The 23,672-nt window shown below is 31.3% G+C and overlaps 4 protein-coding genes across 4 annotated transcripts; 3 read left to right on the forward strand and 1 right to left on the reverse strand.

Moving 5' to 3' along the window:
* The first annotated feature begins 5,192 nt into the window (after window positions 1-5,192).
* LOC133328522 (zinc finger protein 84-like) lies at window positions 5,193-6,731 on the forward strand. The gene has a single exon (XM_061537086.1). The coding sequence runs from the start codon at window positions 5,193-5,195 to the stop codon at window positions 6,729-6,731; it is 1,539 nt and encodes a 512-aa protein (XP_061393070.1).
* A 719-nt stretch (window positions 6,732-7,450) lies between these two features.
* LOC133328523 (oocyte zinc finger protein XlCOF28-like) lies at window positions 7,451-9,115 on the forward strand. Its single transcript, XM_061537087.1, has one exon. The coding sequence runs from the start codon at window positions 7,451-7,453 to the stop codon at window positions 9,113-9,115; it is 1,665 nt and encodes a 554-aa protein (XP_061393071.1).
* Window positions 9,116-10,942: 1,827 nt separating this feature from the next.
* LOC133328524 (zinc finger protein 235) lies at window positions 10,943-18,340 on the reverse strand. Its single transcript, XM_061537088.1, has 3 exons — window positions 17,822-18,340; window positions 11,881-12,835; window positions 10,943-10,971 (listed from the first exon to the last, which is right to left on the reverse strand). Exons 1-3 carry the CDS (start codon window positions 18,338-18,340, stop codon window positions 10,943-10,945), a joined length of 1,503 nt encoding a protein of 500 aa, XP_061393072.1.
* Window positions 18,341-20,801: 2,461 nt separating this feature from the next.
* Window positions 20,802-23,460, forward strand: LOC133328525 (adenosine deaminase 2-like). The gene is made up of 6 exons (XM_061537089.1): window positions 20,802-20,901; window positions 21,026-21,526; window positions 21,593-21,762; window positions 21,828-22,009; window positions 22,807-22,943; window positions 23,003-23,460. The coding sequence occupies exons 1-6, from the start codon at window positions 20,802-20,804 to the stop codon at window positions 23,458-23,460; spliced, it is 1,548 nt and encodes a 515-aa protein (XP_061393073.1).
* The last annotated feature ends 212 nt before the right edge of the window (window positions 23,461-23,672 follow it).

Consider the following 23,672-nt stretch of genomic DNA (forward strand, 5'->3'; position numbering starts at 1 on the left):
CCAAGCTAAGAAGCTCTGAGCTCTTTGCGCACACTCCCAAACACACACACACACACTTTGACACACTGCAATGCCAACAAAGCCCCCCTCCCCTCACCATCCAGTCCATAAACGATGACAATGAAACTAAGGCCAATAATGATGTTCAGCATAATGACGTTTATGCTGCTGATGAGGTTGTTGTTGTTGTCACAACAACAACACCAAGCAAATGCAAACCTGGAAGCTTTTTTGTTGTTGTTGTGAAAAAAAAATTGGCAAAAGAGATCTTCCTTCCCCATCATCATCATCATCACAGCATGGTTAACAGCTAAACGTATGCCATAAACTTGAATGAATGAATGGACGTGTAAGTGGCTGGCAGAGTGACTGACAGAACGGCCGACACAACAACAGCAACAAAAACAAAGGTTGGGATACAAAGCAGCCGAAGAAGAAGTAAAGTGTTTGGCAGTCAAGCAATGATTGAATAGTTAAACCGGGAACATAATAGATATTAAAAGGGGGAGGGGGAACCCCCCCCCCTCCCCCTCATTAAAATACTACAACAAAATATCACATACATTGTTATATGCAAAATAGTTTACCGGTGTAATAAAAAAACAACAACAACACAAAAACCAACCAAAACATTATTTGGTCGAATTTTTTCCCTTCTTCTTTTTCGTTATAGCATTTGACCGTTAAGAGCAATAACGCCATAATTTTTTAAACACCTGTTTTAAAATACAGCATAACTAAGATCTTTAGGAACTATAATACAACTAGATTTTTTAATTAAATAATTAAAAAAAAACTAGGGCATTCTTATAAGAAAATAATTTCAAATAAAAATAATCCCCCAAAAAAATACCCAAAAAGTTTCAATATATTTCAATACTTAATATTATAGCTACAAATTTCTTTTGGTCCGAGACCCATAGTGAAATTCGATGGAGAATATTTTTTTCATTAATAGCATTTTGCTAAAATGAAGTTTTGTACACACAATTGACCAATAATCGAAAAAAGCCAAAAAAAATTAACAATATTTTGTGTAACAAAAATACCCAAACAAGTTTGTATACATTTCAATACTTAATATTATAGCTACAAATTTCTTTTGGTCCGAGACCTATAGTGAAATTTAATGGAGAAAATTTTTTTCATTGAAAGCATTCCGCTAAAATTATGTTTTCTACACAAAATTGACCATTTATCGAAAAAAGTCGAAAATTTACCAAAATTTTCATATAACGAAATATATAGCCATTTTTTCTGGATATATATTAGAGGTACAGATTTCGTGTGGTCCATGACCCATAGTGAAATTTAATGGAGAATATTTGTTTCATTAATAGCATTTTGCTAAAATTAAGTCTTGTACACATAATTGAACAATAATCGAAAAAAGCCAAAGAAAGTTTCGCAATTAATTTGTAACAAAATATATAGCAATTTTTTCAGTCTGTATATTAGAGATACATATTTTGTGTAGTCGGTTACCTATAGTGAAATTTTATGTAGAATAGTTTTGTCATTAACAGCATCCCGCTAAAATGAAGATTTGTACGCAAAATTGGTCATTTATCGGAAAATGTGACGGTAATTGGCCATTTTTTGGTATAACTAAATATATAGCAATTTTTTTCAGGATATATACAATAGCTATAGATTTGTTATGTTCGGTGACCCATAGTGAAATTTTATGGAAAATATTTTTTTCATTAATAGCATTTTGCTAAAATGAAGTCTTGTACACACAATTGACCAATAACCGAAAAAAGTCAAAAAATGTACAAATTTTTGGATAACAAAAAATACCCCAATAAGTATGTACACATTTCAATACATAATATTAATGCTACAAATTTCTTTTGGTCCGAGACTCATAGTGGAATTTAATGGAGAACATTATTTTCATTAATAGCATTTTGCTAAAATTAAGTCTTCTACACACAATTGACCAATAATCGAAAAAAGGAAGAAAATTGACCAAATTGTTTTTATAACAAAATATATAGCAATTTTTTAAATGTATATATTATAGCCACCGATTTTTAGTGGTTGACGACCCATAGTGAAATTTAATGGAGAATATTTTTTTCATTGGAAGTATGCCGCTAAAATTAAGTTTTCTACACACGATTGCTCATTCATCGAAAAAAGTCGAAAATTTACCAAAATTTTCATATAACGAAATATATAGCAATTTTTTCAGGATATATACAAGAGCTACAGATTTGTTATGTTCAGTGACCCTTAGTGAAATTTTATGAAGAATATTTCTTTTATTGGTATCTTCCCACTAAAATTAGGTTTTCTACAAAAAATTTACAATTTATCGAAAAAAGTCAAAAAATTACCAAAGCATCTTTTTAATATCATTAATATTTACCGATTTTTTTTTAGTCACAGATTTTGTATGACTATAACGTAATCTGTCGGTGACCCACAGATTATTTCCATCATTGACAGCATTTCGCTAAAATGAAGTTTTGTACACACAATTGACCAATAATCGAAAAAGCCCAAAAATTGATCCACATTTTTGCGTAACAAAATATATAGTGATTTTTTTGGGATATATATAAAAGCTGGAAATTTCATATAGCCCGTGACCTATAGTAGAATTTAATGGAGAATATTTTCGACATTGGAAACACCACGCTAAAATGACGCTTTGAAGGCAAAATTGGTCATTTATCGAAAATGTACCAAAATTTAACCGACATTTTTGTACAACAAAATATATAGCGATTTTTCAGGATAAGGATGTTATAGCTAGAGATTTTATGTGGTCGGTGACCTATAGTGAAATTTTGTGGAGAACATTTCTGTCATTGACATCACCACGCTAAAATGACGTTTTGAAAACAAAATTGGTCATTTATCGAAAAAAGTCCAAAAATAGAACAATATCTTTGTTCAACAAAATATATAGCGTTTTTTCAGGATATATGTTATAGCTAGAGATTTCATGTGGTCGGTGACCCATAGTGAAATTTTGTGACGAATATTTTCGTCATTGACTGTGTCCCCCTAAACTGACATTTTGTGGACCAAATCGATAACTTATCGAAAAAGTACCATAAAAGATCAAATATTTTTTATAACAAAATATATAGCTATATTTTCAGAACATATAGATTTTGTGTGGTCAGTGAACTATAGTGAAATTTTGTGGAGAACTTTTCTTTCATTAACAACAACCCGATAAAATGAGGTTTTCTGCTCAAAATTGGTCAATAATGGAAATAACTCCCAAAAATTACAAAATTTTTCTATAACAATATAATTTTCTGATTTTTTTTGTGATATATTCTATAGTTATAAGTTTATTATGTTCGGTGACCCATAGTGAAATTTTGTGGAGAGTATTTCTTTCATCGGCATCATGCCGCTAAAATGAGGTTTTTCGGAAGAATTTGGCCAAAAGTCGCATAAAGTTCAAAAAACGACCAAAAATTTATACATACCATAATATTTATCGATTTTTCATGATATATGCTATAGCTATAAAATACATTTGGTCGGTGACCTATAGTGAAATTTTGTGAAGAATATTTTTGCCATTAACATCAACTCATTTAAATGGGGTTTTGTGGACAATATTGACCACTAATCGAAATCTTGACCAAATTTACCAAACAATTTTATTTGTACAAAAAGTATTGTGATTTTTTTGTAATAAATATTTTAGCTAGAGATTTTGTTTGTTCGTAGATTTATAGTAAAATTTAATGCAGAACATTTCTTTCATTGACTTCACCGCGCTAAAATTATGTTTTGTGCAACAAATTAATATAAATTTAAAAAGCGACCAAATTAACCTGAAACAAAAATACCTAATTACCACTTCACTTCAAAGCCACTGCAATTTAGGCGTAAATATTTATTTACATTCATTATTGTTGTAATAATTATTTGTTATGTTAATCTCCATGTTTATCTTCGACCACCTTGAATGTCAGTCAAAAATTGTTTTTGTTTCACACTAAGTTAACCATTAACCACAAAGCACCACCTAAGTTTACTAATTAAACAATCAAACAATAACAACAACAACAATTGTAAATGAGATTGCAAAGAAGACGCACTTCTAAGTACAAAGTTAAATAATCGAATGCATGTAGGCCATATGCCGGACATTTCATACAAACATCTATTTTTTTGATTGCGGACTTGGGCAATTGTTTGTTTTTAATAAAAAAATGTTAGTATTTAATAAAACAATGTGCAAGAGAGGAGCTGTCATGCCTTCATAGATTGTTTTTGTTATTGTTTTATTTTAAAAAAATCAAGTTTTTTTTAATAAAAATATAATTACGTGGTAAATCTAACTTAAAACAATTACACTTTCAAGGCTTACTTTTTTAGAAAAAAAATGGTCCCAGTTTGCCATATTTCTTTTTATTTTATTTTTTTTTATATACCATTTACAATTTTATTTATTTTATATTTCAATTTTTATTAAATTATTTTAATTATTATTTAACAATTCATTCCTTAAGGTTTACATTACGTTACGTACATCCACTAATTGTGAATTGTGTACATTACACACATCAGCTGTTTTGCCATGCGCCAATAAACATAATGGTTGCCAACCAAAGCAATGATGATTAAGTAACTGGTTCATTAGTTCATTTTAGTGAACTCTTCAGTAGACTGTATGCAACAGCTGTGTAGCATTTGAAAAGAGATGAAATACAGGATATAATTTAAAAATAATAAATAAAATATGTATTATGTTATATACAAATATATTATAAATAGTTTTTAAATAATTAAATTAATTTAATATTTGCAGAATAGTATGAATATATTATCAAGCCGCCCAAATGAAACTACGTCGTCGTTACAATTGAGAGTCTGGCCGAAACGGCATCTTTAAGCCAATTTAGGTTAAAACACAAAAATATAAATAAATGAAACTAAATATTATTTTTTTCAAAAAGACAGTAAATTTAAAAATTAAAAAAAATAAAGTTTTAATTAAAAACCAAATGAAAATCTAAATGAACGATTCATAAATCAAAAGAAACTAAATAAACAAAAGTGCTGCACCTAGTACCGATCGTTCCCCTCTGGGAATACCACGATTGAATCACCCGGCAGCGTTGGTAAATTTTTCCTACAGCTACCGAAAAAACATCGGTGATTTTTTGAAAAAAAACCCTATCAAAAACATCAACAAAACTAAAACAGCAATGAGTGATGAGACTGAATCCATAGTTGAAGATGAATATATCACCATCGATAATGCCGGTTATGTGGTACTGGCCGAAGGCGAAGAATTGGACGATGATTCATCACAAATCATTGTACTGGGCGATGCAGATGGCCACGAAATTGTCGAAGAAAATGGTGATAACATTATGATTGGTGAAGACGGACAAATGATGTTTGTCGAAGAGGTCCATGAAGATGATATGGATGAACATGATCACGAATTGGACGGTGGTGTTCAGTTGGATGTGTATCAACATGAAGAAGTGGTGGAGGTAGATAACAAGACACCAGCCCAGCAATATTTACAATGGTCGGAACTGGAAAAGAAACGAAAACGTTTGAATGTCCCGAAGGTGCCAAGGAAATTCCTGCTATTCGATGGTATTTGTGCAGAAATTGTGGACTATGATGAGGAGGATGGTGCACCAATTGTTGAGTTTTCGGTGGTGTCCGATGACAAGGAGGCTGATAAATTGCCTGTCGAATGTGGTGTCTGTCCGGATATAATGCATAAATCGAAGTTGGATGCCCATTTGAAGACCCATCTGAAGCCTGGAACGAAACGCTATAAATGCATTTACTGTGATGATGATTTTGTGACGAGGGCATATGCGGCTGGTCACTCGAGGCGGCATATGGGCATACGGCCATATGTCTGTGCCCCATGCAAAATGTACTACTGTACCAAACAAGACCTGAAGGTGCACGAGCAGCGGCGCCACTTGGCCAAAGAGCACATCTGCGAACATTGCGGCAAGACATTTGCCCAGAACACTTCGCTGCGGCACCATCGTCGGCTGGTGCACGAACAGCAGCGTAACTACGAATGTGAACACTGCGGCAAGAAGTTCCTGCGAAAATTCTCCATGAATGAACATGTACGAAATGTTCATTACGGGGATAGGCGGCTGTTGGATTGTCCATTCTGTGATATGCGTTTTAAGGATACCCATAAATTGGCCCAACATCGCAAGGAGATGCATCTGAACCAAAGTAAATTCGAATGTCGTGTTTGTGGTCTGGAATTCAATCATATCGATTTCTTTGATGCCCATCGAAGATCATTGCAGTGTCGCAAGAAATTAGGGCGCCAATTGTTCCAAGACAAGACGGATGAACAACAGCAGGCGGAATTGTTGCAACAACAGGAGCAGCAGCTTCTTCAGCAACAACAGCAGCAGCAACAATTACATGAGGTTGTAACCGGCGGCGATCATTATGAATATGAGGAAAGCCAATCAGCTTTGTATCAGGATCATCATGATCAGCAGTTGCAACACCATCAAATTACCCACTTTAAACAGGAACAATTGGAACAACAAGAAGTTGTAGTCGAAGAAATGACCCATGATATGCATAATGAAATTGTCACCTCCGATGGTGGTGGTGGTGGCGGCGGTGTTGCTTCTGCTGATTTACAGCCTTTGACTGCTACCGGGCTGGGAGTTGATGAACATGAAAAAGTAAAAGCCGAACAGCAATTACTATATGAAATTGAGGCAATGGACAATGCATAGATGTGGGAAAATCAAATAAAAACTGTAGAATAATGAATAATACGAAAGCCAAAATCGAATCATAAAAATAATAAATAAATATGTACTTCCTATATATATAAAACTTTTTAAATAGAATAAAATTTTTCAAAATACCCGCAATGTCTTATTTATTACTTACTTATTAGTTAAAGATTTAATGAAAAAATAGAAACATTTGGAAATATTGAATTTTTTGGGTAATTATATTCTTAGCAGGATAACATGGATATTTGAAGGGCAAAGATACTTTATTAAATATGTATGTTTAGTGGTTTAATTACTTTATTGTAATAATAGCAATAATTTTTTATTTAACAGTAATATTGCATTAATATTTATTTAAAAATATCACTAAATTCATCTTCTAAACAATATAATATAGATTCATTTGTCTTATTCACTTAAATGAGCCAAATGAACTAAATGTAAATAGCTCTCTCTCTCTCTCTCTGTGTTGGTACATTTCAATGAATCTCTTCTCATTCTAAACACTACAAAAGCTTCATTTATCTTATTCACTTTAATGAACCAAAATGAACTAACTGCAAATAGATCGATAGGCTCATTTCAATGAATCTCTTCTTTCCTTGTGCGCTAGTTCATTTCGAAACGACATCAGCTTTACAAAACGCGCAGAAATCCTCCAAAGAACAAAAAATTATTTAATTTCTAATCGAAATTGCCACGAGAGGAGTAGCATGTGTGACACTGCTGCTCATGAAGATATGGATAATTTTATTGAATATGAATTTAGCCGAGATGATTGCATAGAAATCGATGACGGCAGTCAACATGACGAACACCACGTCGTTGGCGAGGAATATGGTGGTGGAATCTACATGCATGACGACTATGAAATTGTGGAAGCCCTTGAGGATGAAGAGGATGTGGAGCAACAGATTGGCCACAATGCCATTATTATAAAACCGGAAATAATGGAAGCTGATAATCATCAAGAAAGTGTACTGCTAATGAAGACAGAACACTTGGAAGGGGACCACCAAACAGTGACAGGAAATATTCACGGGGGTTATGGTGTTGATGATGATGAATTCGAATATGAAGAACATGTGGAGGAGGCCGTGGATGATGATTTGGAGCCTCATCATGACACAACAACAACAGCACAAATTGAGACACTTGTACCTGAAAAACTTGAAAAAGCCACTGGGGAAATAAAAGAATCCAAAGAAGAGGTTAATACAGAGGGAGACGATAAAGAAAAGGTTACCTCACAAAACACAGTCCACAGACGTTATATGCTATTTGATGAACTGGTGGCCTGCATTGTCGACTATGATCCCGATGGCACCCCCATTGTGGAATTTTCCATATCCAACGCCGAGACTGACGAAAAACTACCCATGGAATGTGGCATTTGTCCGGAAATAATGTCAAGGGGGAAAATTGCCAAACATTTGAAAACCCATTTGGTACCGGGCACTAATCGTTATCAATGCGTATACTGTGATGAAACCTACAAGGACTGTAAATATTTGGCGGGCCATGCCAGACGCCATATGGGCATACGACCATATGTTTGTGAAATTTGTAAATTGTATTTCTCGACCAAGCAAGATCTGAGGGTACACAATCAACGGCGCCACCAAGAAAAGGATCACATTTGTGAGGTTTGTGGCAAGACGTTTGCCCAGAATACCCAGCTGAAGAGGCATCGTGAGGCCACCCATGAGAAGAAGCGGCGATTTCAATGTGAACATTGTCCCAAATCGTATTATAAAAATTTCAGCCTGCAGGAACATGTTAGGGCCGTGCACATGGGCAAACGACGGATGATTGTCTGCCCCTTCTGTGGTATGCAATGTCGTGATGCCCACAAAATGGCCAGGCACCGCAAGATGATGCATTTACACCAGACCCATTTTGAGTGTCAGATATGTAACGAGGAATTTACCGATATTAATTACTTCGATGCCCATAAACGTTCCATACAGTGCCGAAATAATACCAGGCGTAAAATGGAAGAAGAGGCCCTGCTGCGGGAACAGAATGAACAGCAGGAAATGCAACAGCAACAGGAGGAAGAACAATTGCCACCTAAAACAGAAACTTTGGTGCAACATGAAAATGTCGATCTAATCGATGCCAATGAACAGTATATAAATGAATTTGTGGATGACGAAGAGGAGGAGGATGGTATGGTTATGTCGACAGGACAAATAATCAACGAAGAAGACATTAAACATTTTATACCTCACCACCATCAGCAGCAGCAACATCGTCATCAAAGTGGACAATTTCTAATCAACCAACAGCATCACAAAGTCGAACTGATAAATGCCGAAGATGTTAACGATGACGATGAATTAGTATATGAAATAACCATAGATAGTAATGAATAGTGAGAGGTAGAGACATAATTGAAATCCATAGAAGTTTCTAAAATTTAATTTTAATTACAAAAAAACACTTGGGAAATTTTTTATTATTATTGTATATTTAATTAAATATATTACGTTTGTTTTAAAATATGTGTGTTCTTCTTTTTTAAATACTATTACTACTTTATTATTATATTAAAATACTAGTTTTGAACAAATACATATATATTTTTAATACCTGCACACAAATATAAGAGTTATGTATAAGAATAGGTTTTTATTTATAAAATGAAATGTAGTTTATTTTTCCTATATTTTTTTTAATTACAAAAAAAGATTTGCCTTTTGCCTAGAGAAAAAAAAATAAATATATTTAATATTAGAAATATTAGAAATAATAAAAAAATATATTGGTAAAGTTGTATTATTATTAGATTGATGTGGAAGTTCATATATTTCTAAAATAATTTAATGCCACAGTTAGCTTGAAACTGTTATTTTTAAAATTAGATTGTGGTTGAAAGCTAGAAAAAAATTAATTTTAAAAATTCCAAAACAATAAACTATTTGAAAAAGGCCCATTAACACGTTCCACAGGGACCGGCGCCGGGCTTATCATGTCAAATATACTTGGGTTAGGACCCATAATTTGAAGCTATTGCCTGTTTTTTTAAATGTCCTCTATCACACTTCCAAAAGTAAACGCACATCATTGTGGGTTAATCATTATTATTGTATGACAGTAGTAGTGTCTGCTAGATGAAGAATGCATAATAAGTACTTATGGGTTTCTTTTAATATTATTAGTTTATAATATTTATAATATTATGACTTTTTTAATTTTAAATATTAAATTGTTTGCCTTTAGTTTTTCACTTTCTCCTTCTTCGTAGCGTCATCTCTCACACACTTTTAATGTAACAGTACATCAATGTGTGTTAATCATTATTATTGCATTACAATAGTAGTGTCAACTAGAAGAATGCACAATTAGTCTTTATGTTTTTTTAATATAGTTAGTTTAAAGTATATAATTATTTATTTAGTTTTTTAAAATACTAAAGTGATTGTCTTTAGTTTAAATACAAAATTGTTTTCTCTCCTTTTTCGTAACGTCATCTCTCACACACAACATAAGTAACAGCTCATCTATGTGTGTTAATCATTATTATTGCATGACAGTAGTAGCGTCAACTAGAAGAAGGATGCATAATAAATCTTTATGGGTTTCTTTTAAGATTTTTAGTTTATAGTAATTACAATATTATTAGTTTTTTTTTAATTTTAAATACTAAATTGTTTGCCTTTAGTTTAAATACAAAGCTACTCTCTCTCCTTCTTCGTAACTTCATCTCTCACACACTTTCAAAGTAACAGCTCATCTATGTGTGTTAATCATCATTATTGCATTACAATAGTAGTAGAAGAAGAATGCGCAATTAATATTTTTTTCTACATCTTTTAATTTGTTTTTAACTTATTACGTTAAACTGTGTATTTCATAAAATTTTTTTAAATAATTTTACAAACAAAATGTTTTTATTTTGAATACAAATCGGTTTTCTGTCACATTTCCAAAGTAACAGCTCATTAATATGTGTTAATCATTATTAATGCATTACAATGCTAGAGAAAACTATAAGAAGAATACACGATACAGTTGATGGCTCTTTGAACAAATTATTATTTTCTTTTAATTTTATTAGTTTATTTAATTATATATTTTGTTTCATTTATTTTTTTTTTTAATTTGACACACTTTAGTGTTTGCAATCTCTCTTCATCTTCGTATCGCCGGTTCTCCCGCTCAGTTTCCATGTAACAGCTGGGCAATGTGTGTGTTAATCATTAGTATTGGATTACAATACTAGCTTTAACTGGAAGAAGAAGAATACACAATTAACGACTTTTTTAATTCTTTATAATGTTTTTATTAATTTAATACGTTTAGTTATACAGTTACTTAGTTTGTTTTATAATTTCAAATATTTAATTTATTTCTTTTAGTTAAAATATTATCTCACACTCTTCATAACTCATCAATACGGGTTAATCATCATTATTGTATTACAATGGCAGGGTAAACTAGAACAAGAATACACAATTATTATATATTTTCTTTATCTCTTAATTTTATTTTATTAAATTTTTATCATATATTTACTTAGTTTATTAATATGTATACACATTTTTATTGTAAATATCATTTGACTCTCTTTTTTTGCATGTCACACGCTTCAAAAGTAATAGTTTATCAGTAGATGTTAATCATTTACTGTACATAGACATTCGTAATGAACAAGAAGAAGAGTGCGCAATATGTTTTCTTTTATTATATATTTTTATTATTTTAGTCATTTATCACATAAAATTATTAATTTAGTTTGTTTGATATTATTAATATATGTTTTTTTTTTTTATTTTTCAATTTTATATATAGCCCAATCTCCGCCTTTTATCCTTATGCTCTCATCACACACTTCCAAAGTAACAGATATGTGTGTTAATCATTATTATTGCATTGCACTACCATGTGTAAGCAGAAGAAACACAGTTAACCGGTTTAATTTATTTATTTTTTATTGAAATTATTATAACTTTTGTGTAATTTTACTAACTAAAGGTTTTATTTTTAAATTAAAAGCTTAATTTATTAATATTTTTGAATTAATTTCCAATTATTCTACATTTATTATATAAATTATCTTAATATATATACTTTAAACAATAAACAAGTCTTCCTCTTCTTGTGCTCTATTTTGTGTGTGTTTTTGCTTTTCAATTACCTTTTGCATGCGATTTCATATGACCATACAGTCCCGCATTCTGGGCAAACGACTTAAAACATATGTGACAAACGTACGTCTTCTCCCCTGTATGTATTTTCAAATGTTGTGTATAATTGGATTTCCGTTGAAATCGAGCCATACACACATCACATTCGTAGGGTTTGACATTTGTATGGACCAGTTGATGATCCTTCAGCTGTGATTGGCTAAAGAAACATTTATCACATATATCACATTTATAATCCCGCTGATTGGTATGACGTTTTAGGTGATCATTCAAATAACACTGGGCAGTTAGAATTTTACTGCATACGGGACAGGTGAATGTTTTCGCTTCCGAATGCATCATCTTTGTGTGTAAACGTCGCGAATGCAGTGAATGAAAATATTCCTCACAAAATTTACACTTATAAGGATTCTCTCCCGAGTGCAAACGTTTGTGCACTGATAAATAATTGCGAAAACGAAATCCTTTATTGCAAATGTCACAAACATATGGTTTCAAATCGGTATGGGTGATGCAGTGTATTTTCAGTTTATTATATTGACGAAAACGTTTACCACACTCATCACATTGAAAGGGTTTTTCTCCGCTATGTATCATTTTGTGTATCCTTAAGTTGTAGAGGTCATTGAAGGTGCGATTGCAGACATCACACTGGCCCGAGGTACGTTTCTTTTTCTTTTTGACAGGTTTGTTGTTGTCGGTATATGGTGCGTTGACATCACTGGTTGCTGCCGTTGTCATCATTGTATCTGTTGAACTTGTTGTGGGTTGTGAAATATCTGACTGTTCCGATAGTTGGGAATTTGTTGGTGACTGTGATCCACTGGATGTTGGCGGTGTTAAGTAGTCTACCATTATTGGTGAACTGTTATGCGAATTTTGACTATCATCAGCCTCCAAAGAATCGATGCTGGTAGACATTTCCATTTCATCATTTCCCAAAATCTGAAAATAAATTAAAATGTTAATATAATACCAATCAATTGGGAATAAAAATAAAGACAAATTAACAATATATTTTAAAATATAATAATAAATGAGATTATGGCTACATTTATTTATGTAGACCTATGTTCAGAGGTAATGCCAACATAAATATTCATTAAATGACGTTTTATCACGAAACAGTTCTTGTGTAAATACGCCCTATGATCGATGCATAACCTCATTTGACAATTGAATCAATATTTTTGTATTATTTTCTACAACAAATATTGTTTAGCTCCCGTAAACAAAAATCGAAAAGAAATTCAACAAATAAGTAGATCTGGAACTCTTTATAATCTCAATAAAAAAACGTTGTCAAAATTGATTATCATAGATTTTTATTGAATTATTGCACTATAGATTATCACAATTTTTGAACAAAAACACAGCTATATCATCATGACAATTCAATTTTTTTAAAGTGCTCAATAAAAAGAATTTTTAATGTCATTCTAAAATTCACATTTTATTGATAGCGATAATTATTGATTTTGCATTAATCTCTAGGCCTTTCGTGCAGTTTAATTTATACTGGCTACGTGAAAATTTTTTCTGAGTGCTTTTGCAACATCAGAATGACTAGCGAATTTTTATTTGTTTGACAAGTGCACATAATAATATATTTATTTATTATTATTCTGCGTGCATTTGCAAAATCATAATGACTAGCGATTTTTTATATATATAATCTGTTAATATATTATTTTTTATTACACTTCTTTTAATTGTATTTAATTGTATTGTATATTAAATATATTTAATTGTATAGTAACAGCCTCCTTCACAAATATGTATGCTAATCATGCAATGTGAATAGCAAAAGAGGAAGAATAAAAATGCCTTTATTGTGCGTAAACGTACTCCCTTTTAGCAGCACTCTCTCACACACTCTCTCTCTCTCTCTTCCAGCCAAATTAACAGTTGTTTTCAATATGAAACAACCACATCTTAATTTGCAGTAAATTACACTATAATGTTGTATATTCAAAAATTCTCTATGTTAATCATGCAAAGTGATCCACAATGTGTTAAAGAAGAGGAAGAATAACCGTACTTTTGTACGTAAACGTATTCTCTTCTAGTATCACTCTGTCTCCGCCAAAATAACAGCTGGGTCATCATTCGCAGTGCATTACAATGTAATGTTGTATAGAAGAAGAAGCATGAACGGCAACATATTAGTTTTATTTTTTTTTTTTCAAAATTAAACGATTTAATAAAAAACACAAATAATGTCTCTCTCATAATTTAATAGAAAAAAAGAAAGGGATCCCATTTAATATTTTTAACATTGGTTGTGTATAAACATACACTCTTTTATCACTACTCTCTTCTACTGGCAAAGTAACAGTTGCTAGCAAAATGAAACAGCTGCATAATCATTTGCAGTACATTGCAGTGTATATTGTAGAAGAAGAAGAAGCGTAGATTTACTTCTATTTTTTAAAACTATTTTTTTTTTGTTTAATTGTAAATCCAACAATCACATACACATTACAAAAATTATTACTAAAAAAAATATAATGATTTAAAATAAACCTTTATTTTTATTGCTCTTTTGTAAATCCTAACATCCACATTTACGCCAATTAATCAAATACTGATAATCAAAGTGATACTGAATTATGGTTTATTGTATTTTTTTATTAAATTATGCAAATAACCTTTGGAAGGCAATTAGTACTATTATAGCTACAGTAGAGGACAAACAATTGTATACATTATTTTTATATGCTGATAGCTTCCAATACTTTATGGTTGGTATTTTTTGTTTATCAACGGCCTTTGGAAGGTCGTTCGAGTTATTAAAAAAAAATAATAATATTTCAGATACACTGAAGTACATAATAATGTTGATAACTGAACAAATTCTTAGAGATTATACTATTTTTAGAATAGACAAAGTAATCAAATGCCCCAAGGGGCGATTCGTTTACAAAATCACTTGAATTTTTGAGATAATTTTTAGAGACTTTTGGAATTATTTGCTTTCGATTTTTGATGACTTGTCATATTTTATCGGAAATTCTCAGCGTATTTTTTAATAATTTAAATTTAATTTTAGAGGTTATGGTCGATTCGACAAGTATTAAAATTTAATTTCGAGATGATGGGAGTTTTCCAGTTTGTTTTGTAGGCCATTGCAATACGTCTTTTTAAATATATGTATGGTTGATTCAACGAGTATTAAAATTTAATTTTGAGATGATGGAAGTTTTCCAGTTTGTTTTGTAGGCCATTGCAATACGTCTTTTTAAATATATGTAAAATTTTTCTGTGGTGTTATCTTGGGCTTGGATTTTAATAAATACAATATATATTTATAATATATATATATATATATTTTTTTTTTAATATTCCATTTTTATTTTAAAAATCTTGAAAAGAAATATCAGTCCTTTAAATGTTTGTGCTAGTCATTCTCTGTGCATAACATTGTGAGTAGTTTTTGTTAGACCATAGTTGCACATATGTTGTTAGGGCGTAATTACACATGCAAACAAAAATAGACAAATAAATATAGACGTTTTTTACAATTTTCGACAAAATCTGTTACTTGTAGTAATTTTAGAGTTTCGATGCCAATGGATAAAATATTCTGCAATTAATTTCACTATGAGTCTCCAAACAAAAGAAATGTGTAGGGGAGAGGGGGGCACCCTTGAACGTGGGGCACCTTTGAACAGCGCTCATAAAATCTTGGTTTAATAGTTTTCCGACCCGCAACCACATTTTTGTATATGGCAATCTTGTTCTCTATATGCGTAAACCACTATGGCTTGCCTTTTCAGTTGTCGAAAAATTGTGCATGGGTGACCATGTTTTCTCAGTGTCATTGTAAACTTTTATTCATTTGGTTGTAAGGGCGAAGGAAGAATTCTGTGATAGTTTTCTTTCGTCAAACAAATTTTTTGCATTCCAACAATCATTTCAAACATAACTAATGTAATTTCTTTCATATGTATTTATTACAAAAAAAGTTATTTTAAATTTCCGTAAAAAGCCATGGGTGGGGCACCTTTGAACATGCCCATTAAACTCGAGTAAAAAAATGAGTTTTTAACTTTTGGCTTCGATTTCTCAACATTTCAAATGGGCTAATAAGATTACGAAATTAGCTGTATTTTTCACCATATTAATTTTTGTTTTTAAGTCATTTTATGTTTTAATAACTTTTGATCTAAATTTTTTAAATTTTGAACATTTTTTATATATTTTTTAATGAATTAATGCATTTCTGATATGTATGGATAAAATACATACATATTTGAACATAAACACTGTAAAAAACCATGTCGTTCAAAAATGCCAACCCCTGTTCAAAGCTGCCCCCCTGGGGGGGCAGTTTTGAACACTTTGAGTTCGTCCATTAAAACAGTTATAAAATATATTTATCAAGCTTAGTCTTGATTTAGATTAGGCGAGTTTACTTGCGGCAAGTCTTTGTTTGTAGGAGAGAGGGGCAAGGGGTATAGAAATGAAAAAAAATTGCTCGTACCGACAATTTTCTGGCAATTCGTTTTGTGTTTTTCGTATTTGTTGAAATTTTATATATATTTAAATGTGAAAAAACAACAAATAAAAAAATATTTTGGAAACCGAATTGCCTTGTATAGACGCATGGAGCAAGTTCAAAAGATAACGATAAAAATTGCCGCAAGTAAACTCGCCTAATATAAATCAAGACTTATAGTATGGAATATGTATATCCATTTTAAAGGTTACATATGTACCTATTAGTTACAATTTATAAGAAACCAAAAATTATAAAATACAAAATTTTATAAGGCTTGAAAGCAAAAAGTGTTCAAAGGTGCCCCCCTCTCCCCTAAGTATGACATATACCATTGAAATATTAATGCAAAATTGGATATGTAAATAGGCATCAATGAATTTTGGTCGTTTTTCAGAATTTGCCCAAATTTGACAATAGAAATGATTTTAGGGATCTGGTGTCAATGGGAAAACTATTCTACGGGTAATTTCATGAGTCTCCAAACAAAAGAAATTTATAAGTTTGACATATGTCATTGAAATTTTAAATCTAAATTGGGTATGTAAACAATTATTGAGGAATTTGGTCGTTTTTCACAATTTGCTCAAATCTGACACTAGAAGTAATTTAAGAGGTTTGGTGTCAATGAGTAAATTATTCTACATGTAATTCCACTATGAGTCTCCGAACAAAAAAATCAGTAAGTTTGACATGTGTCATTGAAATCAAAATTCAAATTTGGGTATGTAAATAATCTTTAATAAGTTTGGTCGTTTTTTCACAATTATGTCCAAATCTGGCTTGGATTTTTAAAAATACACAATAATTTCTTTAATTTCAGTGAAACATATCATATTTTTGTTATAAAAATCTTGAAAAAGGTAATATTCCATCTGCAAATATTTGTGTTAGTCATTCTCTGTGCATTACACTGCATTGCATACAAAGAGTATTTTTTCGAGGGCGTTGTTACACATATTTCGTTTTGCAATTACGACTATTTAAATGGCATTTGCCATGTAAACATTGCATTTTTGCGAAATAATATTAAATTGAATACTTTTTGAATTATTTTTGAGGTTATGATTTCATTACAAGTAATTAATTTACATTTTATTTGTAATGAAAATAAATTTTCCATACATACAGTTTATTATGTGAAGTAGGATTTGTTTTTATTTTTTTTTGTTACCACATGAAAAACCTTGCCGCCCGCCTCCTTTTCATTTATAAAAATATTTCAAACAAATATAATTCTTATCAATTTTTTGTTTACTCGATTGCCTTAAGTTTTCTGCTATTTCATTAATGAGACAAATGATGTATGTATACAATTTTTATAGGTTTTACGTTGGAGAATTTGGTTTAACACGTGTCAAATTTTAGTTAAATATTTTTTATTGATTTTAATAATAATTTGTGAGTGTGTGTGCATCACTTTAACCTACCTCATCGATTTCTTTCATAAATTCCTCGCTATGATGCTGATATTTGTATTTTTTAATTCTTTCCAATTCGGCAACCCACAATTTTTCACAATCCCGATCGAAGTAGTATTGTTTTTGTTCCTCGATAATTTTACCAACATGACAGTCGCGCAAATGACATAGAAATTCATTGAGATGTGTAAACTGCTGTTGTTGTTGTTGCTGTTGATATTGTGTCTTGTGTAAACACAATTTACACGTATATACGAGTTGTTCATAACTGTTCCACGAATAATCGGCATAATCCATTATAACTTCATCAATTTTCGATTCTTCTAAATATTGTATATTTATATCCGGTTCAGTGATAATGTGTTCCGGTGCTGCTGCTGGTGCTACCGCTGGGTTAGTTCGTCTACCCTTTATATATTGATCGAAACGATTTAATTCCGATATTATATCATAGCCGATTATTTCATGTTCATTAACAAAATCCAAAAGGATTTTTGTGAAAAAATGTTCCATATTGCTGGTGGTCATTATTTTTATTTAAAAAAAATTTCGAATATTTATTTCGATTTTTTAATTTATTCCAATGTTTTTCACAATATTTATTTTCCAATTTTCTATTCTTTTCACTATGCGTAATTTCTTTTCACTAAACAAACAGTCACTTCTATTGTGGGTTTTGGCCATTCGGCTAAATTTTGTTTCATTTTTTTTTGCAATTGAACTTCGATAAGATAAAGGTTATAGCTTGCCTGTATGTGTATATTTTATTTAAAAAAAAGTTCGAAAGTGTCGTCCATACATATCTTGACTCTATCGATAAGCACAATGTTTTCACAGCTCATTTCCTTATCAGGTTTTTTTCTATCATAATCGAAACAATGTTTGCCTTTTTTACGTATATCCAAACTGAGATTTTATTGATAGGTATTAGATCTAATTCTGTAAATAAAAATATTTTCTTCTTTGACATTTAAGGGAGATTTGGGGATACGAAAATAAAAATACCCACATTTTCTCCCGGTTAATTGTGGGCAAATTTATATTAAGCCTTAAATTGCATATTTCAAATTAAAATCTCGCGTTTTTTCCGGAATTAATTATAAAATTACCTGTAGAATAATTTATCCATTGACAACGAAACCCGAAAATCACTTCTAGTGTCAGATTTTGACAAAATTTAAAAAAACGACCAAATTCCTTAATGATTGTTTACATACCCAATGTAGATTGAAAATTTCAATGACATATGTCAAACTTACAGAGTTCTTTTGTTCGAAGACTCATAGTGAAATTATGTGTAGAATAATTTACCCATTGACATCGAACCCCGAAAATCACTTCTAGTGTCAGATATTGTCAAATTTCTGAAAAACGACCAAATTTCTCAATGATTGTTTACATACCCAAATTTGCATCAAGATTTCAGTGACATATGTCAAACTTACAGAGTTCCTTTGTTTGAAGACTCATAGTGAAATTACCTGTAGAATAATTTACACATTGACATCGAACCCCGAAAATCACTTCTAGTGTGAGGTTTGGTCCAGTATCTGAAAAACGACCAAATTCCTCAATTATTGTTTACATACCCAAATTTGCATTAAGATTTCAGTGACATATGTCAACCTTACAGAGTTCTTTTGTTCAAAGACTCATAGTGAAATTACGTGTAGAATAATTTAATCATTGGCATCAAACCTCTAAAATTACTACTAGTGTCAGATTTGAGCAAATTGTGAAAAACGACCAAATTTATTAATGATTATTTACATACCCAAAATTTGCTTCAAGATTTCAATGACATATGTCAAATTTACTGATTTCTTTTGTTCGGAGACTCATAGTGAAATTACCTGTAGAATAATTTACTCATTGACATCGAACCCCGAAAATCACATATAGTGTCAGATTTTGTCCAATTTCTGAAAAACGACCAAATTCCTTAATGATTGTTTACATACCCAAATTTGCAGCAAGATTTCAATGACATATGTCAAACTTACAGATTTCTTTTGTTCGAAGACTCATAGTGAAATTACGTGTAGAATAATTTATCCATTGACATCGAACCTCTAAAATCACTTCTAATGTCAGATTTAAGCAAATTGTGAAAAACGACCAAATTCCTTAACGATACCCAATTTAGTATTAAAATTTCAAGGACTTATGTCAGTCTTGCAGAGTTTTTTTGTTCGGAGACTCATAGTGAAATTCGCTGTAGAATAGTTTCTCCATTGAAACCAAACCTCCAGATTTACTTCTAGTGTCAGATTTTGACCAATTTCTGAAAAACGACCAAATTTATTAAAGACTATTTACATAACCAAATTTGCATTAAGATTTCAATGACATATGTCAAACTTACAGAGTTCTTTTGTTTGGAGACTCATAGTGAAATAACGTGTAGAATTATTTACTCATTGACATCGAACCCCGAAAATCACTTCTAGTGTGAGATTTGGTCCAGTATCTGAAAAACAACCAAATTCCTCAATGATTGTTTACATACCCAAATTTGCATAAAAATTTCCATGACATATGTCATATTTACAGATTTCTTTTGTTCGAAGACTCATAGTGAAATCACCTGTAGAATATTTCATCCATTGACATCATACGTCAAAAATGACGTGTTTATGCAAATCTAACAAAATGTGTGAAAAATGTCCAAAATATTTTCTTTGACGCTACCAAACTTTATTTGTTTTAGATAAATAAATAAAAAACAAAATAACAACATATTTTATTTACATAAAAAATGTTTTATTTGTTTTATTGTTTAATTAATAATAATATTATTATGTCAACACTAGATATATATTTAAACGAAAAATAACAACAAATCTATTTATGTTTGAACTTTGATATTATTTAAAGTTTTTCTCTGAATTGTTTTATTTTGGGAAGCAGAGAAATATTTGGCAATCGGTATATAAGTTGAAAATTTTGCAATAGAAAGTAGTTAGTTCTGGACCTGAGAAGCAGGAAAATGTTTCGAAACTTGTTAATAATAAATTTAATTATATTGTTTTTGGCAATATGTTCCGATGCAGCCTTTCTACCGGATATAAAGGGGATTTTTAATGAACGTAAGTGATAGATTTAATAAGGATATTATTTACCATCATAATCCTTAAATTCTCTTCTCTAAATATGATCCCAATTTTTACGATTTTATTTTTTCATTTTCTTCGAATTTTATTTTTTTTCCAGCTTATGAAGCAAAACGTGATGCCATCATTGTGGGTGAACAACTTCTAACTACCGGTGGCCATTTACTCCTCAATAGTCGTGAACAACAAGTCAATGACATCTTTCTCCGCCTTAAATCCGAAGAATTGTCAAATGGTTTCAACAATGCCGAACAAAATGCCGGCGCCATGCATTTCTTTAAGGCGAAGCCATTGATTGAAGCCAGTCCGGTTTTTCAATTTCTTCAACAAATGCCCAAGGGAGCATTGCTACATGTCCATACTTCGGCCAGTGTGTCCTCTAAGTGGGTGGTAAAAAATCTCTTCTATATGCCCGGTCTCTTGAGATGTGTTCGAGCCGACGGTGTTAGTGTTTTGAGTTTTCGTCATATGCCCGATAAACACAATTGTGTCACTGAATATGTTGAAGTAAATAAGGAAAGGCAGCAATTTTCTGCTGGTCCTGAGGAATATGATCGTGCTATGGAGGCCCTTATTAACTTGTATACTCCTCAGCCGGAAGGTGGGATTTCTTTTCTATGCAACCTTTCCGCTTAATTTTCTAATATATGTTTTTTCTGCATTTCAGTGGACTATTCGACCATAAACCAAGTTTGGACCAAATTCCAAAACATGTTCTCGACCATGTCTGATGTTTTGGTATATATACCCGCTGTCCGTTCATATTACCGACAAATGTTACAGGAAATGTATGATGATAATATTATGTATTCGGAAGTTCGCATGAATTTGTATGAGGTAAGTTGGGCGCCAAATGTTTTTTTAATAAAAAAATGAAATATTTTTTTATTTTATTTACTCAGTTATATGATCAAAATGGCACCACATTTGCACCCGAACAATCCCTTAACGTATTAATGCAAATTGTTGCTGAATTTCAACAAGTCCATCCGGACTTTTTGGGTATTAAAGTGATTATTTCGCCTAATCGTAATGCTGCGCCAGAGGCAATGCAACAACGTTTTAATACATTTAAAATTAATCAGTAAGTATAAAGATGATCTAAGGTACCTCACTTAAGATTTTTTTAAATAAGTTGTTAAATTAAAAAAGAAACAAAATTCTTCAAAAGTTAGTGCAAAAACATTTAAATCAAGCAGAAAATATTATAGACGATCTTTGGTACCCCACTTAAGTTTTTAAAAATAAGTTATCACTTAGCTAAAATATGTTTTCAAATCATATTTCAAAAATCGAGACTTTAAATTTACCTGAAATTAAAAATACGATGTTTGGTACCCCACTTAAGTTTCAGAATGAGTTGTCAGTCAGCTAAAATATGTTTTCAAGTCATATTTAAAAAATGGAGACTTTAAAATAGCTATAAAATTAACCGGAGGATATAAAGACAATCGTTGATACAGTTTAAATATGTTTAGGCTTTAAAATTAATCGGAGGATATAAAGACGATTCTTGGTATCCCACTTAAGTTTCAAATTCATACTTTAAAATAGCTTTAAAATTTACATGACATTTGGTACCCCACTTAAGTTTCAGAATGAGTTGTCAGTCAGTTAAAATATGTTTTTTCTATCATATTTCAAAAATTGAGACTTTAAAATAAATTTAAAATTATAAGGACGATCATTGGTACCCCACTTAAGTTTCAGAATCAGTTGTCAGCCGAAAAGAGAATATTTTTCCAAGTCGAAGTTCATAAATTGCCACCATAAAATTGTTTTGCAAATTAACATGAAAATATTAAGACGATTTTTGGTACCCCACTTAAGTTAGCTTGAATTGACCACCTTCCTTTTGCATACCTTATTTTTTCCTTATAGCTCCAAATATCCCAAGGAATTAATCGGTTTCGATTTGGTGGGCCAGGAAGATACTGGCAAGCCCTTACACGAATATGTTAATATTTTGAAACAAAAACCCGAAACAGCTAAATTCTTTTTCCATGCTGGGGAGACAAGTAAGTTGCCATATTTCTAATAATAAAATAATTGATTAACTATTCACCAAATTTTACAGATTGGTTTGGTGGCCCCATCGATTACAATATACTTGATGCTCTGTTATTGAACACCACACGTATTGGTCATGGTTATGCCCTAATGAAACATCCATTGTTATGGAATACGGTAAAAGCACGTGATATAGCGTTGGAAGTAAATCCTCTATCAAATCAAATATTACATTTAGTATGGGATTTACGAAATCATCCGGGCACCTTCTTTATGGCCGAAAATATACCAATTGTTATTTGTAATGATGATCCGGGATTTTGGAATGCCAAGGGATTGAGTTATGATTTTTATTATGCCATTATGAGTATGGCGCCCAATTATGCTGGACTAAAGACTCTAAAACAATTGGTATGGAATTCGGTGAAATATTCCTCATTTGATGAGGCAGAGCGGCAAAGGGCATATCAGCTGTTACAAAAGAAATGGGATGAATTTATTGAAAATGTCCTCAGTCATCAGTGAATGTGGCATTAAAGACATTCATTAGGGATTTCTTTTTGTATTTTCGCCTCAATATGAAATAGAAATGCAAAACTAATAAAAACAATATATAATTGAATGGAATTAATAAATAAAATTGAATAAAATAATAATTATTTTGTCTCCTGCTTCTTCTTCTACACTACGCCTTGTAATGTAATGATTAACACGCTACTGAGCTGTCAAAGGCGATC

The sequence above is a fragment of the Musca vetustissima genome, unplaced genomic scaffold (assembly GCF_032173495.1).
Source record: "Musca vetustissima isolate MV318-11 ecotype Yass unplaced genomic scaffold, APGP_CSIRO_Mvet_v1 utg3263, whole genome shotgun sequence".
Classification (NCBI taxonomy): domain Eukaryota; kingdom Metazoa; phylum Arthropoda; class Insecta; order Diptera; family Muscidae; genus Musca; species Musca vetustissima.

Excerpts from the sequence above, each read along its gene's own strand:
- LOC133328524 (XM_061537088.1), bottom strand. The coding sequence starts at position 18,340 with ATGACCACCAGCAATATGGAACATTTTTTCACAAAAATCCTTTTGGAT. Across the intron at positions 12,836-17,821 it reads TTATGAAAGAAATCGATGAG|ATTTTGGGAAATGATGAAAT; the intron begins GTAGGTTAAAGT and ends ATTTATTTTCAG. Across the intron at positions 10,972-11,880 it reads TATGAAATCGCATGCAAAAG|TTAAAGCTAGTATTGTAATC; the intron begins GTAATTGAAAAG and ends TTCTTCTTCCAG.
- LOC133328522 (XM_061537086.1), top strand. The coding sequence starts at position 5,193 with ATGAGTGATGAGACTGAATCCATAGTTGAAGATGAATATATCACCATC.
- LOC133328523 (XM_061537087.1), top strand. The coding sequence starts at position 7,451 with ATGTGTGACACTGCTGCTCATGAAGATATGGATAATTTTATTGAATAT.
- LOC133328525 (XM_061537089.1), top strand. The coding sequence starts at position 20,802 with ATGTTTCGAAACTTGTTAATAATAAATTTAATTATATTGTTTTTGGCA. Across the intron at positions 20,902-21,025 it reads AAAGGGGATTTTTAATGAAC|CTTATGAAGCAAAACGTGAT; the intron begins GTAAGTGATAGA and ends TTTTTTTTCCAG. Across the intron at positions 22,010-22,806 it reads AATACATTTAAAATTAATCA|CTCCAAATATCCCAAGGAAT; the intron begins GTAAGTATAAAG and ends TTTTCCTTATAG.